General features: G+C 44.4%; 1 protein-coding gene and 1 long non-coding RNA gene across 2 annotated transcripts; one reads left to right on the top strand and one right to left on the bottom strand.

The window, feature by feature from the left end:
* Positions 1-3,138: 3,138 nt before the first annotated feature.
* On the bottom strand, positions 3,139-3,790 carry LOC120323267. Its single transcript, XR_005563572.1, has 2 exons — positions 3,661-3,790; positions 3,139-3,562 (listed from the first exon to the last, which is right to left on the bottom strand). It is a non-coding gene; the product is annotated as an uncharacterized LOC120323267 (long non-coding RNA).
* Positions 3,791-6,986: 3,196 nt separating this feature from the next.
* On the top strand, positions 6,987-15,578 carry SLC30A1 (solute carrier family 30 member 1). Its single transcript, XM_027723721.2, has 2 exons — positions 6,987-7,747; positions 11,132-15,578. Exons 1-2 carry the CDS (start codon positions 7,114-7,116, stop codon positions 12,040-12,042), a joined length of 1,545 nt encoding a protein of 514 aa, XP_027579522.1. The 5' UTR covers positions 6,987-7,113; the 3' UTR covers positions 12,043-15,578.
* Positions 15,579-16,383: the final 805 nt, after the last annotated feature.

Consider the following 16,383-nt stretch of genomic DNA (forward strand, 5'->3'; position numbering starts at 1 on the left):
GTTTGTGACATTAAAGAGCTCACTTAGTTCATGCTTTAATGCATGAATAAGAAAAATCCTTGTTTTAAAATGGGCAGAACTAACACTTGTGGCAGGAGTCATCTCATTAGCCATTGACCTAATCTCCAAGCAATTCACACCAGACTTTCTTTATAATCCACGACAGAAATGCGCACTCTAAGGATGGGATTCATCTAATCAAGTACACAGCACTGTAGGAGGAGATAAACCACATTGCAGACTCCACTGACAAGTGTGATTAGATCTCTGCTGACTCTGAAGGGAGACTCGTGATCTGAAGATGTTTGTGTGTCAGCTGCCAATTCCCAAGCATGAATCCCTCCATTATTGTCCAGTTGAGGCTGTGGTTTCAGGATCAGCATCAGCTGTTGCCAGTATACGGTCACACACTTTTCCCTGCCCCAACCACATGGTTCTGCATGTCAGCTCTAGCAATCCTGCAGTGCTAGGTAAATAGGATTAACTTGCTGAACTGGCTGAAAAGTAATGATGAAGAAAAAGAATTCGGTTTTGGTTACGCTGTCAGGCAAAGCTGATGCCCCTCACATGCCCTAATTTCTAGATCTGAGGCCTGATTGGGAGCAGGAATGTAATTCTGAAAAGGAATTGTGGTGGCCCTTTTTGGCACCGGCTTTTATTTGGACCAGCTTAAGTTGACCACAAAATGCTCTCTGTGGAAGGCAGTTCTGAAAATGAATAGATTTAGTTACAGAACATGAAGTTAACATGTCTATGCTTACTGCCTTGGGATATGATTTGACAAACATCAAATACAATTGATCCTTCAAAGAGGCCTTCATGTCTCTGTCCTTATATGAAGGTCACATTTGGTGTCTGCAAAAAGGAGCGGTGTCCAGCAGGTCTCAGAGTCAGGATCGCAGCACATTCCAAATAAAAGCATCAGCATTTATTGTGAAATAAAGTGAAATTCATCCATGTCAAGCTGATGTAGTTAATATCTAATACACAAATGGTAAAATGATGAATATGCTATTGCTCAGCCACTTGAACGACTTTACATAAAAAAGACTTTGTGTCAAGACAGAAGGGTGCAGCTCTTGCCTGATGTGTGTTGTGGCAGCAAGAGCAGCAGCGATGTGTGGGTAGGCGAGTTGGCTGGAAACACCAGGAGTACCTGGATTGCTGATGGAGGGTGAGCCTGAGGCTGCCCTCCAGATCAGACCTGTTGGTGCCAGGTCAGAGTGGGAGCCCATCAAAGTGTGTTGCACAGGGGCCCCTGTGCCTGAGCATGCCCTACACGTCCTGTGCCACCAGGCCCTTTGCTGCAGGCAGGCCTGTCTTGCAGAGTAGAAATTATAGGATGTGCCATATCCTGTGCTCATGGCTGTGCCAGGAACCACCCTGTAAACTCCGTATATACACAGCCAGCGTGACAGCTTCCATTCCAGTTTGCCCGGGGATCTTCCTCTTCTGGGCCAACACTGTTCTCGTACCATGTTCTAACATTGCCTAGTTCAGTCCCTGGCACCAAAGTCGGCTCTTTGCACAATGTTCCCTTGATGTCACTGAGTTCTCAGGAGACACAGAGGTGTACCAGCATAGCCCCATTTGTCAGGGCAAAATGTGCCACCATAGGGCACTTCTTCTTTGGCAGCATTGCACGGAGGTGCTCTGCACCCTCGCACAATTCAAAGCTGCACTTGTTGAACTAGTTTTGAACTGACTTTTCCAATGCCACAACATGCACGTTTATGACTTCCTACAGTATTACATGTTCCTGTAGGTACTTACCTCGAAGGATCTGAGTGATCTTTTTCCAACAAAAGACTTTTAGAGATCCTACACTAATGAAATCCTTTTTCCTAGAGTGACAGTGAAAATCCCTGCCCCGATAACCAACTCAGATGACAGAAAGTATCGTATGTTTTCTGACAGGGCCTGATACTGAAGATAGGTGGAACAGGTGCTACAGTGATTAGCACATATCTCTCAGTGCCTGTCCTTGGCAATTACCCATTAATTCATTGACACTCATTGCCACAGCTCCAAAAGAACTGGCTTGGATTACAGGGAGCAATCTCATGTTCTTTCTAAAGGTAATAAAAAGCAGAGTTAACAATATGATTTATTAAAATGCCATATGAAAGATAATTTATGTCAGTAACAATTAAAAATGTTACCAACCAATTGGCTGAAAAGAATATTTTTCATTCTAGAATTCCATATTAACAGAATTTTCCTGTCCCTGTTGAATCATTGTTACTGTCTTTCCAGCAGAGAGCCACACTATGTGCAAAAGTGAGTAACACCACAAGTTTCCCTGACTTTTTTCCTTTAATGATTAATATGGTGGTGATTTTTCTAGTAGGATCCACTTGAGCCTTGAGCATTGGCTGAATAAGGTATTAGCTCTACAAATATCTTATTAGTATTAACTTCACAGCTGATTAGAGCAACTGTTTTGCCTGCCTAGTTGTGGATTTTAAGAAAATACTAATTGTCTCATGAGCAGACAAATTGGTAATCAAAGCAGACAGGACATGGTCTTAAGCCCACCAGAAAAAAACAACTGTTTATTAGGAAGAGTTATAGATTGGTTGTGCAGTTAATTGTGCCAGAAGTCATGAAGCAGTTAAGAGGTCTTCGAATGCCATTGGATCAAATGAATGGCTTGAGAGTAAGAAAGCAAAATAACTGAAGTAGAAAGACCACAACTGGACATAAGAAAGGCATATTTTAAAAACCAGTTGTTTCTTTATTAGGGTAAAAATATCTTGGAAGGGAAAAAAGTGGGTTTTTTAATCTGCTTTGCAAGGTTCAGAAGAGGTGTAGTGGATGATCTACTGACCCCCTCAACTTGTCTGGAGTTCTACTAATTCCAAAGAGCCCATATTTCACAGACGTTGTAACCATGTAGAAGAAATCTCTTTATAGAGCAAGGTGTCCTTCATTTCCTATCTTAATGTCAATTATAGCTGTAGTCTTTCTTCACAGGTCGCAAACAAAAGCATATAAGCTCATGCTTAACTCACCTCTGTTCAAAGAAGTCCTTTTAATTAACTATAAACACATATCTAAGTCCTTTCCTTGATAAAACTGCTTTCCTGAATCAGGACATAACAGTAAATTCCACGCAGAGCAATGTGAACAGTAATATTCACTTTTCATTTGTTTTATTTTTCATCACAAGGAACAAACTTGTTTATGTAGGTAACTGGACAGTGAATGCTTCTGTTGGCTTTGGTGTTGCTGAGTGGACCTAATTTGAAGAAACCTTGAAAGGGCATCTACCAGGGAGAGACATTGGCTGCAAGAAACGCAGCCTAAAATGAACACTGACAGCCTTGAAGTGGAACAGATAGATGGAGTCATGTTTGCCAGAGTCCCACAAGCCCTCATTAAAAGCAGACAGGTCTGATGACTGCACAGAAAGGGGAAAAGTTAGGTGTTAAAAGGAGGCAGTGTGCTCTGTAATACGTGACTGCATCAGCATTTTATATGCAGGGTTTCACCTTTTCCAAGTGGAAAGGCATGGAGTGATGAAGAGCCCTCCGTGGTGGTGATCTCTCCACTTGCAAACCTATGCAGAAATTCAAAGGAAAAAAGCAGTGACTTTATTTACTCAGCAAATATGCTGAGTAATAGCAAAACTCCCAACCAAAGTCCTGTTCTTCTTACAGTGCTCAGCTGGCTTAGGAGAGCTCCGCAGCACTCTGTACAATACATTTCCTCTCAGAACAGGCGACAAGCAGCAGCTTTCTGTTGAGCCCTGGCAGCTGGTTCTGGGGTGGTATGAAGCTGCGTGGCAGAGACCCAGAGTTACTTCTCCCCTCAGAACACAGAGCATTTATGATAAGTAAACAGATTTTAGATGGGTCCTTCCACATGTGTGGATCAGAAGCTGAGCCGAGAAAGAATTGTGTGAGTCACAAACAATGCCTGGAAGCCTAAAAAAGAAAACACAACAAAAACCCCTGAGTCCTCCCTACTTTGAAGACAAAGTATTCTCCTCAAAAGCATAAGCAGGAACAAAATGTTCTTCTGTAACAAACCATTTATGGTGTCATTAGGTACCATTATCAGTCACTTTCCTATTAACCTTAAAATTGATAGTGTTGCCAGATGGGCAGCCCTAAATTTAGGAACGATCCCTGGTTCTCTTGGCTTTTGGTGTACGGTAATAGAATGGAAAGGCCTGGAAACAGCAGCATGCAGCACACTGGGTCATGAGAAAGAGTCGTAGCGATGTGTGGGGAAGTCATAGCGATGTGAACTGCTGTGTGATCCAGCTGCCGGTCTGTGCCTGTCATGTCCAGCAGCGGGACTGGGCTGCCACAGGGCAATTATACGTTAAAGCCCCTGTGTTGGAAGGCCCTGGAGACAATGGTGGCTGATGGGTAAAACTACATGCGCAGTCCTATTCCTCGGGGAGCAGTGGAAGGCCTGAGGAACACTGTTACTCCCCGCCTGAGAAGAAACCATCCCCTCCCATTCTCCTAAGGTATATGGTCCATGTCTTGTGGCTCTTGGCCCCAAAAGGAATTAAGCATTCAGCCTGGTATAGTGGGAAGAAAAGCTATTCCTGGACATGGATAAGGATCAAGAGCATGCCATCCTGTAAGGGGAAGACTGCAGCACACGGATCAGTGGTATGGGTATCCTTGAGCAGATTAGGAGGTCTCGCAGTGAAGAAATGTTAAAAGGGTCACAAATTGATCTGGACATTGTTTACATACCAAGAAAGATACCCAAAAAGCTCTAACTCCCCTCCTCAAGTCAGGCAAAGCTCTTGACACAGTTTATGTTCAGTGATGGTGAATTTTTATTTATCAGGGTGGTACTGACATCAATATCCTGTTTATTTCCCTCAGGAGGGGACTGAGTACTTTTAATCAAGAAAACTATGACGACATCACAGGAGCAACCAACTAACAGCTTCAGTAATTCCTGAGGCAGAGTCAACGAGAGATATTAAACTCCTCATCCTCCCTGCCTTCCTATCTAAATTCCATTGGATTAACACCAATCCCTGTAAAATGATAATCCACCTCATTAACAGGCAGTAAAAAAGGTTTGAGCTGTACCAGTTTCTTTGACCCATATATCCTAAATTTGAGTAATTCTTCCTTGCCAACTAATGGCCTTGTGTGGGAGTGAGGAGGAGAGGACACGGGCATGTTCCGTTTCCATATAATTGCCGGTTAGCTTCCTGATTATTTACTTCTTAGTAAGTGACATCAGGGCATACGGGAAGCCAGGCAGGGGAAGAGAATGTTATAGCAATCTAATTGCTGACTCTCTTTATGACAGTCATTAAAGCATTCCCTGTGGGTCCCTACCGCTATGCTCCAGAGCAGACCTGGATTTTGACACAAGCATGATCTCACAGACAACAGGGTTCGGGGACACAGGTCAATAGAGCAGTGCCTGTGATGCCCAAGCCACATCTGGCACGCAAGACAGGTTAAGTAAATGTGGGGGGATGGCACACACAGATTAGAGCAGTGTGGTGCTCAGATGTGGGCTCACGGGGACGCTGCCGAGCTCAGGGGAAGCCTGACCTGAATTACTGCCCTCAGTTATGCTTGTTGATAAATCTTGCCTAGTCAAAATGTGAACACATAAATCTTTCCTTGTCAAAATGTGAACACCTTCTGTCGTTTTACTAATGAAGTGAAGTCAAGAGTCTTTGCACAGACTCTTGGATCACAATCCCTTTGGAATCTCCAAGTGTAGCAACAGGCTTTTGCAGTCTTGCTAGATCTTCCTTCTCAGGGCAGCATTTTTCTTCCTGCCTCTGTGTATTCACACACACAGCTACACCTCTACAGCTGCAAAGAGCCATGGCTGGTTGTTCCATCTCTCTCCTTATGGAATATTCTTTGGCACTCTTTCTCTGGCTGCCGTGATTGTTGGCTCCCTTGGAACACAGTGGGCAAAGTATGAGCTCAGCTCTGCCTTTTTGTAATTTTTTGTGATTACATTTTTATGTGTTTTGTTGTTGTTGTTGTTGTTTGTCTGGATGTCTCAAAACATTTTCTTTCCCTTTCCTAGCCACAAGTGTAAGAAGAGACTGAATGTGGCACTCAGTGCCATGGTCTAGTACCCAAGGTGGTGTTAGGCCAAAGCGTGGGCTCTGATGATCTCAGAGGCCTTTTCCAACCTAATTGATTCTGCAATAAGCCAAACAGTATCCAGGGACTGACCTTTCAGCATTGATTTTTTCTCTATTATTATATAATTATAATAATAATTATAATTATAATATTTAATAATTACTTAATAACAATTATTATTGTATATTATTCTATCGTATTATGCAGCTTCTCAAAACTTCATGCAAAACTCCTCTCTTCTCTCCCAGTTTTTTTTAGTAGCTCATCGGTTATTATTGATCGCCTCATGAGATGAATGAGTGATTCATCTCACTGTCCTCAGTGGTACGAACGGGAGAAAAATTAAACAGCAAAAAGGGCTGCACAAAGGGCCAAACTTCACTGAAAAAGGGTCAAATCTCACAAAATTCACTACCCCACGCCCGTGACGTCACAGCGCCCCCTCAGGCGCGGCCCCGCCCCTCCCGGCCCGCAGGGGGAGCCCCGCCCCCGGGCGCGCGCCGGGCCGGGGCCGTGTGAAGCGCACCTTTTGCACGAGTCCCGCTCGCCGCGGGCGGGGCCTGCGGGGGCGGGGCGGGCGGGGAAAGCCGGCGGGTTCGTCCAATCGGAGCGGTCGCTCCCCGGCGCGTCATGCGTGGCACCGCCCCCTCCGCTTTTCCAGGCATGGGCGGCTCAATGGGCGTTACCGGGCGGGGCGGGGCCCTCCTGTCGCGAGGGAGCGCGGGCCAATGGCGAGCGGGGCCGCGCGCGGGGGCGGGAGGGCACGGCAGGGCGGGGGGGGCGCGGCGGCCAATGGGGCGAGGACGGGGGCGTGGCCGAGGCGGCGCTTGGGTTCCGTGTGGAAAGAGTGAGGGGGCTCGGGTGCAAAGTTTGCTCGCCCGGTGCCTGCGGAGGGAGCGGCGGCGGCGGCGGCGCGGGGGGAGCGGAGCCGAGCGCAGCCGAGCGGAGCGGCCGCCCGAGCGCCCGGGGCTCCCACCGCCCGCCGCGCTCCGACCATTCCCGCCGGGCAGCCGCGATGTGCGGGGGGATGGCGGCGCGGGGTCCGGGCGGGCCGCGGTGCTGGCAGAACCGGCGGGCGCGGCTGCTGTGCATGCTGGCACTCACCTTCCTGTTCTTCGTGGTGGAGGTAGCGGTGAGCCGCGTCACGTCGTCCCTGGCCATGCTCTCCGACTCCTTCCACATGCTCTCGGACGTGATGGCCCTTGTCGTGGCGCTGGTGGCCGTGCGCTTCGCCCAGCGCACCCGCGCCACCAAGAAGAACACGTTCGGGTGGGTGCGGGCCGAGGTGATGGGCGCGCTCGTCAACGCCGTGTTCCTCACGGCCCTCTGCTTCACCATCCTGCTGGAGGCCATCGAGCGCTTCACCGAGCCCCACGAGATCCAGCAGCCGCTGGTGGTCATCGCCGTGGGAGTGGCGGGGCTCATCATCAACCTGCTGGGGCTCTGCCTCTTCAACCACCACGGCGTCGGGGGCCACGGGCACGCCCACGGGCACGGGCACTCGCACGGCGCCCGGCAGCAGCACCCCCGCGCCGGCCCCAAGCCCGAGCCGCCGCCCGGGGACGGGGAGGCAGCGCTGCACCGCGAGGAGACCAGCACCTTGGTGGAGAACTGCAGCAGCTCCAACGGGGTCAGCCAGGAGAAGCTGGGTAAGCCCCGCGGCGCCGCTGCCCCATCCAGGCAGAGAAAAGCGGGAGGGGTCCTTTCCCCGAGTAGGGCGGTGGCATCCTGGTCACACCCGGCGCGGGCTGTGCGGGGACCACCTGTCCCCCCTGCTGGGGAAGAGGCTAGAAACTTTCTTAGCAGCACTGTTGGGCTCATGACTGTCGCACCTCTGCCTCGCACCTTTCCTTCAGATGCCGTGAGCTGCATGCTTGTCTTGCAGACAGGTCAGAGTGTGAAAGTCTTGGGATAAAGCGGTGTGCCGTGGGAAAAAAGTTGGTTCTGCTAGGGAAGGCACATGACAAGCGTTTCTTGCCTAGCGACACGAGCTGTCACAAGACGCTGCCCTAATGCCATCCGAACTGGCTGCACATCAAATGGAGCGCAGCTCAGCGCCTTGGTCCCGGCTCCTTCATTGGAGCAGTTATCAGCTACTTGTCAGGTACCTGAGAAGCTGCTCTCCACCCGAACGCAACATGCTGAAGTATATTCCACTGCAGTAATGTTGTACGTCTTCGTGGCATCGGTATTAATAGAAGTCTTGGAAATTGCCAGTCAGAACTGTGGAAGTCGGAATGTGGAGCTCACTGGTGTCAGAGCACACGCATGGTGTCTTGGAATGAGTTTTCTTTAGCTTTCTAAAGCATGCATCTTCCCACTCAGCTTCACACAGACACAAATTTAAAATCTTCCCTTCCCTATTGTGGTCAAACTGTCTGTTCCGTGGGTGGGAATTTCTTGGGTTATTTTTTGAAGGATCCAGAAGCCTGGATTTTGAAGCTGCTTGGTTGAAGCCCAAGTCCTGCATGGTAGCAGAGTGAAAGGTGTGCGACTGCCACTTCTCTATTCATATGGCATCCTTTGTCACCTCGAGGAAGGGGCTTAAGACTTTGGAACCCATGTCTCTCTCTTTCAGTTTCAGGGTGACATCAATGGAGCTTTAATTGAGCAGAGTGAACTTTGCTACAGTTTCATTTTTTCTGTGGTCAGAGGTTCCAGTATACATTTGAGAAACTTAGCAGTTTCTGTTTTTCTGACTCCGTGTTGGCTTTGGAAAGACAGGTTTTGCAGGAGGACAGGAGAGTTTCTCTGAATACACTACACCATTTTCTTGACCACGTAATAAGCTCTTAGTGTTGGTTTAGTTCCAACAAAGATATCCTAATAATTAGTTTCAAACAATGTAAAATTCCCTTAACCGTTGGTCTGATAGATATCTTGCCTTCAGAATTATTCTTACATGGTGAAAAGTTGTGCTTTTAGCCAAGTTTTGGACTAGTTAGACCAAAAGATTACCTTATAGCATGAATTTAAAATGTATACTGTTTTGAGCTAATTTGTCTGGAATGTCTCATGGATGTGCTTCTGGCAATAACAAATAATTTGTTGTGGGTATTTAGGTGGTAATAGGGCATAATTTTGGTCACAGTGAAACTTTGAAATAAGTTTGTATTTCCTTCTGTGCCCTGTCATGATTATGTAATGGATGGAGTTATTCATAGTTTACCCATGGAAAAGTTACAGGTAAAGGTGATTGGAGACTTGGAAGAAAAGGTGAAAGATGTATAGGTAAAGACTAGGGTGGTCCTGTGCCTTCACTGGAAATTGCAAAGAGGGGTTGTCCCTGATTTCCTAAGGTGAAAGTGGAAAGCAAGGGATAACCTTAGGGGCTAGTCCTGCACAGGCATTTTTGTGCATACAATTTATGTAAAGTAATCAGTTTATAGTTAGATTTCAATGAGCATATTTCAGATGCAAATGTTTTAACCATTTGCCATTAAAAAAAATCTCAAGAGCTTTCTGGAACTGTGTTCCCTGTTACCCTTTCTTGTAGACAGCTCTACTGACTTTTCAGCTCTCCTTTATTCCAAGCACTTGATGTAGAACAGAGAATTCCTATTTCCTTGCTTCCATGATGGACCTTGAGGTCTGAACTCTGTAACCTGAGATATTTTTCTCTAATTTATTGACTTCTCTGGAAAGTTACAGGTCCCATGTTCCATAACTCCTAGAGGTAGTGTGGAAAATTTAGCTGGAGCTTTAGGGCAGAAGCGGGATGCATGAGGTAGTGAGCCTGAGGCTTGGAACTCGGTGCTCAGCTGCCTTCAAAGAGCCCACCCCTTCTTCAGAGAGGAAAGGATTCGTGCACACTTTACCATTGCAGAATTGCAGCCATGAGAGCAGGGCGGCAGAAGCTGCAGGTCTTATTAACGTGTTAATGTTTACAAAGCTCTGAACTGAATAACCTCAAAAGCAGTAAGAGCTTGTTGTCTCAGTTTGTCGGGCCAGGGGCCAGTGCATGTTGCATTTCTTTAGCACTGGAAGTGTCCACGGAAGAACTTTTGAAGTAAAGCAAGAGGTTAATCATGTAAAATTCTTTCAAATTTAAACAACGGAAGATGATTTTCTTTCAGAAAATGTGATATGTATATTTGTTCCCCTGTAGCTGGTTAGCTGTATTGGAATGGTAAATAGTGCAGACAGTTTTGACAAAGAAGAGCACTAAAATGTTCGTTTATGCTTTGCACAGTCCATGACATATGGCATTGGACATCAGAAGCTGTATGTCACTTGCATAAAAAGTGTAATTTTGGTACTTATTTATTTATTTATAAATTACATTCTGAAATATAAATAACACTAGTTCATAGCCACTGAGAGCTTCAGAGATAACTTAAACTGTCCTATACTCAATACTGCTGATAAATTCTGCATTTCAGACCTAGAAACTCAGCTGATTGTCCTGCTGGCTCCGTGCGCCATCTCGGAAAAACTTCCTTTTCCTTGAATTCAGAAGCCTTTTGAAAATGCACTTCTGAACCTGAAAAGAAGCTGCTATACAGCTGTATTCATACAGCTTTTGAGCTTCTGGCTTCAAATTGTAATACAAAAGAGCAATGCAGTCCTATGGTTTGAGATTTTAGCAATGTGATTAGTCTTCTAGTGTCTCAAAAGAGGGAACTAACGTAACTAACTGAGCTACTTAACCAGCTTTTTACATATGCTCTGTAGTTCTGCATTTTGTTTAAGAAACAAACAGTGAGTAGTCAAGTGGTTAAACAGCTGGAAAAGGTGACAGTAGTTTTTCAGTAGAATAGATTAAAACACGGTCATCTTCATTCTTTGCCACTCTACATCTTTAAACTCCATGTAGAAACAGTTACCTTTTAGACTCTTTAGATCACTTATTGGGACAACTGAATATTTCTCAGACAGAGAAGATCTTGCTAAGTGTGTGGGTAGAGCTGCTTGCTTTTCAGTTTCATACTCGATGTGGCATGCTAATTAATGTTGGCTATTATTTTATAAAGAATTACAGTAATGTGTAGTATTATAGCATCTGCCTAATGGTTTTATTGTTTTCTTGTCAGGTGATATGAAAGATGACATGGCTGACCTACAGGTGAACGGGAATGCTGGCCATTATCCTCTGGATGAAGAGGAGGTTGAAGAAGACTCTAGTGCGCAACTTAACATGCGTGGAGTTTTTCTGCATGTTTTTGGAGATGCCTTAGGTTCAGTAATTGTGGTAGTGAATGCCTTGCTCTTTTATGGGTTGTGGAATCCATGCCCTGAAGATGGGCCTTGCTTTAATCCATGTATCAATAATCATTGCATGGAAAATGCTACTTTATCCCAAACACTTGGGAGAGCTAACAAGTCTGAGCAAGAGGGCATTACAGTGGCTGGTCCTTGCTGGTTGCTATATTTAGATCCTGTCCTTTGTTTGATTATGGTCTGTATACTCCTTTACACAACTTACCCATTACTTAGGGAGTCAGCCCTTATACTTCTGCAGACTGTTCCCAAACAAATAGATGTTCATTCTTTGAACTCAAAGTTACGTACCCTCGAAGGAGTTGAAGCAATCCACGAATTACACATTTGGCAACTAGCAGGCAGTAGGATCATTGGCACTGCTCACATCAAGTGCCCTGACCCTTCCACGTACATGATGGTGGCAAAGCGCATTAAAGAGATCTTTCATGACGAAGGGATTCACGCAACTACCATTCAGCCTGAGTTTGCCAGCGTTGGCTCTGAATCGGGGAGAGGGAAATGTGAGTTGCCTTGCAGGACTCAGTGTGCTTTGAAGCAGTGTTGCGGAACAGGGGAAGATAGTACTGCAAAGAAGACAGAAAAATCTTCGTCACTTAGTATTTCTTGTTCAGAAGTTGTCATTGAATTTCCAAAAACGAGGAGGACTAAGTCGGAGAGCATCCCTTCAGTGAAGCTAGAGGCAAACACTGATCAAAATGAGCAATTTGAGTCATCTTTGTAACTCCCCGAACGGTGCTACCTGAGTTGTGGTAACTCTGTCAACAGCTGTGTTGCAAGAGGAAGAGACAGACGTTTTGAGTTGCAATTTTGCCAAGTAGTGTAATTGCTGAAGTCCTTGTTCTTGTCATATTGCTAAATATAGAATGCTTGTTTTAAAGAATATAATGTCACTGTCATGATACAATGTGTTTGTGTTGACTTTGTTTGACTGAGACAGACAGAAAGTGCACCTATGCTGTAACAACTTCAGAAAACCAGTTTCAACATTTCAGCAGAGACACTTTTTGCTGTGCTTCAAATTAAGATTTTTTTTTTTTTCAAGTGAAAAGGTATTTGAGGGATAAGCATGTAGGAACTCGATTTGTGTTACATATTTCTTGGACCTACTTTTTCCTTTAATATTTGATTTGTAGATGTTTTAATATATTGTTTATTTAGAAGCCCTAAGAAAACCAAAGTTCATAGAACATTTTAAAAGAGAAAGCTACTAAAAACTGGAAACCACTTTGCAGTTTCACATATTTTTCTTAAAGCTATGTAATAATAATAAATGTGAAGGCTTTTCAACTGAATTTATTGCATTTTTTGAAGAGAACATCCTGTGATTGTTAGAAATTGTCCCCACTTCTTTTGGTAAGGTAGCAAAGTAATTGAAAACAACAGATGTGAAAGGGGTTTTTTCTACCAGAATGGAAGTTCAAGCTACTGTATACTGCTCTCTGATCAAGATGTGAGACTGATTGATACAGTAACACATACTTTCATATTTTGTGTATTTTCTGGTGGCTTTTCTTACTTCCAAGTTGTATCTTGGAAGTCTTCAATATTTAAAGAACCCTTGACTCACAGTGCTGTGAATCAAGAGCTGGAGCTTTATATTTAACTGATGCTGAGTTTACTAAGACAAAATAATTAGTTATGTCAGTAAGTGCGCGGTCGGGGAACGTCTGCCAAGCACGGACAGTATAATTTGTGCTTTCCAGCTCAGGCAGCAGCTTCGCAACAAGTAATGCAGTGGTGCATTTTGCTTCTAGTTGAGTGGAAGCGCTTGCAGTGACTACAGTCCTGGTCCCCACCGTGTCCTCAGGAGCCCTCCAGGACTTTTGAGGAAGTGGCACAGGGAGCAGGATTTCATTCACTGTTATTTCACACTTTGAGGTGTTTATGTATCACATAATTTCACTTATTAAGTATCCAAATCTGTGGTTTAAAATCTTGACTCAGTTAATTGACAACTGGCTCTAAAGAAGCTGTTACAGTATGCTGCCAACTTACACCTTAGCAGAGGAGAAACTGGTCAGTGGGCTCTGTGAATTTGGCAGAGACTAGGTGAGAGTTGAAGATAAAACATATAAGAAATATAATCTAAAACCCCAGCCCTTTTGATCCACTCTCGCGTTACGTACGGGAACCAATGTCTTGTGCTTATTTGACTCTCCTATGCTCAAAACTGGAAAACAACTCAGATCTTCCATTGTTTGTTCTATGACTCTGGACATGATAAACACTTTGCCTGAGTTTCCCTGTCTTAAAATGGGGATAATACCTACCTCACAGGGGTGTTGTGAGGCTTAACTCTTGTGTGAAGAGCTCTGAGATTTGTTACTGGAAGGCACTGAAAAAGATTAGAAGATACTAGATTACATAGTGTTTGCTACTTCTACAAATGTATGGCAATATCTAGGCACAACCAGAGGGAACTGAGAATAGTTTTGGCCTTATGAAATTCTTTGATGCTGTGGTTTTCAGGTTTTTAACAGTATTTAAATGTAGATTTTTTTTAAAAAAAGAATGTTTTGTTAGTGAAGGGAATGTAGCTTTGCCTCCAGATACAGAACACCTTGCTAGTTTGCATTTCTTACGTCTCATATCGTAATTGCTCCTAAATAGTTCAAAATAGTCCTGCTGCTCATTGGACCTGGATTGGCCCAAGTCACGTCAGTGGTCTTACCCAGCCTCTCAGCAGAGCATTGCAGTCAACTCTCGATTATCCATGGGTTGATTACCAGTGTTGTGTATTAACTGTGCAGTCTGCAGAGCCCAGACCAGCCCTGCATCGTGTGCTGTGCACTGGCCAAGTGCTGTGTGCCAAGGCATTGGAAAAGCAGAGGCACTCAGCCGGTTCCACAGGAGCCCCTCTCACAGGGTGTGTTGACCTGGGTGCAGCACAGCACCAGGCACTTATTTTGCCTCTTGGCTGCTCAGATGCATCTGCAGGAAGCTGCAGGGTGTGGATAGGTCGGTTCAGCTTTGCGCTGGTTTGGGGATGTTGGTGCTTCACAGCCACCAGCATTGCTCCCCTTTTTCTGTGTTTATGCTTGTTGTACAGTCTCATAAACTAACTTAAATATGTTAATATAGTATTTATATATGTTTTTGTTTTGTCTGAATTATCTTAACTCTTTCTTCTGTTACCTGTATATGATCTAGAGTTGACTGTTAAATGAGATCTTGTATGAGACTACATTTGCAGAATATGCTACCACTGCTAGTATACTACAGAATATTAAGCAAGTAAATTTTGAAAGGAACAAAGTACTATTTTTTTTAAATGTGTATCCTTGCTTTTTATGGTAAACTTTCACTAATTATTTTGATCATTATTTTAAAATTGGTCTCAATCATTAGTTGAGGTCCTGCTGTATATCTCTAATGCACCATAGTACTACTGCTCTTTAGTTTATTTAAAAAGATACCAGCAAGACAAACCATAGTAGCACTGACTGTGACTTCTCTCCTGTTGCTATTATAAAAACAGAGCAACTATTAAGTCATAACAGTTGCCATCGCTGGTTAACAGTCTCAGTAAATGCATCTGGATAGATGAAGTTGTAGTCACTATTCCATTTTAAACTATTTAATCTTTTCTTTTTGAGCCAGAAGTCATATTTTTCTATTTCTGTGTCCATTGCAGGCAATGGCTAGCTTAAAAGACAAAAAGCTCTCCCCCTCATTATTTTAATTACAGGATGAAGATGTGATGATGATGATGGTGATGGGGGCAGAAGGGGGAGTTGCGTGGTCTCTCTGTCATGTGCTGTGTTGCACGTGCGGCACCAGCTGGTGTTGACGGGGCCCTTTAGTCTCTTTAGCCTTCCATGGCAAATTCCCTGAAAGCATATAGTGAGGTCAAGGTGGTGGCTGTGCAGCAGCAGGAACATAATTTTTCCGTTTTTTCTGGCTGTATGAGACCCGACTGTAGCCCACTAGCTTGTGATAGAGCTTGATTTTTTTTTAACCTGATCTGTTGAGATTATACAGACTTGATTTGTTGTGAAGATCACAGTTTCAGAATACTGAGATCATTCAAAAACACTGCACAGTCTCTCTTTTTTTTTTTTCCACAAAGCATGGAACTAGTGAATCTCATGTAAGTGAACACTGCAATGGAGGGGGAGCTAATTGTATTGTGTATCACATTCCTAAATTTTTAAAATAAAAAAACCTATGGAACACTGATTTTAAGGAAAAATATGTTTGTACTTCAATGTCTAGATTGTTTAGGCTTCTGATTAAATGTATCAGAGATGTACCAAACGTCACTGGGTGAAATATTTTACACTTACTATATGTCTCATCCAGGAACATGCTGTTTTAGAATCACTTCTTAGATTATATCTGCGCCTAAGGTGCAGTGCAGAACTAATTCAGACACTCAGTGGGCTAACCACAGCTCCATCAAGCTTCCTTTGTAGCAGGGTAAATCGTTTCTGTGGAACCCCTAATAATTTTAGCTTGGTTGCTTTAAACAGCCATTCTGGGCTTTCGGTGGTATCTGTTGCTGCTGCATCGCGGTGTGCGGTATGGACAGACACAGAGTTATGTAAAAGAACTCGCCCCGACTTGTGACTCCCCAAAAGTCACGGCAGGGGCTCACTCCTGAAAATTTCTGTATTCTTGAGTAGTTTCATCGGGCTGACGAGTACTTACTTGCATGCAAAGAATTACTTGTGGGAGTCAGTCCAAAGCTTCTGCCAGTGCTTTTGCAGAGTGAAAGTACCTAGATTTTATGGATGTATTAAAATCAGGACTATTGTGGTGTTTCTAAATTTGCTGCAGAAACACTGTCAGTTTGATACAATTCCAGGATTTATTCCTTTCCCCCGTTCTTAAAAAAGAAAGGGAAAAAAGCTCACTGAGTGTCCTAAGACTTATTAACAAGTTTAGCTAAACTGACATTGCTGTTTGCTTCTGAAATCAGGCCATCTGAATTTATTAAACACTGCTTGGTAGAGTTTGGGGAGGAGGGATAAAGATTCTTGCCATTCTCATTCCCCTGCCCCCTGCTTTGGCTGCACTTTCTAATCTCTTCAGCTATGGAGAGACCTGGGGGGACAGAGGG

This window comes from Pipra filicauda, unplaced genomic scaffold (genome assembly GCF_003945595.2).
Source record: "Pipra filicauda isolate LSUMZ 115617 unplaced genomic scaffold, ASM394559v2 scaffold221_size1283894_pilon, whole genome shotgun sequence".
NCBI lineage: Eukaryota > Metazoa > Chordata > Aves > Passeriformes > Pipridae > Pipra > Pipra filicauda.

What these genes read in the sequence shown, in the direction of transcription:
- SLC30A1 (XM_027723721.2), top strand. Translation starts at nt 7,114, where the DNA reads ATGTGCGGGGGGATGGCGGCGCGGGGTCCGGGCGGGCCGCGGTGCTGG. An exon ending in GGTCAGCCAGGAGAAGCTGG is followed by an intron (nt 7,748 to 11,131) that starts GTAAGCCCCGCG and finishes TTTTCTTGTCAG; the next exon opens with GTGATATGAAAGATGACATG.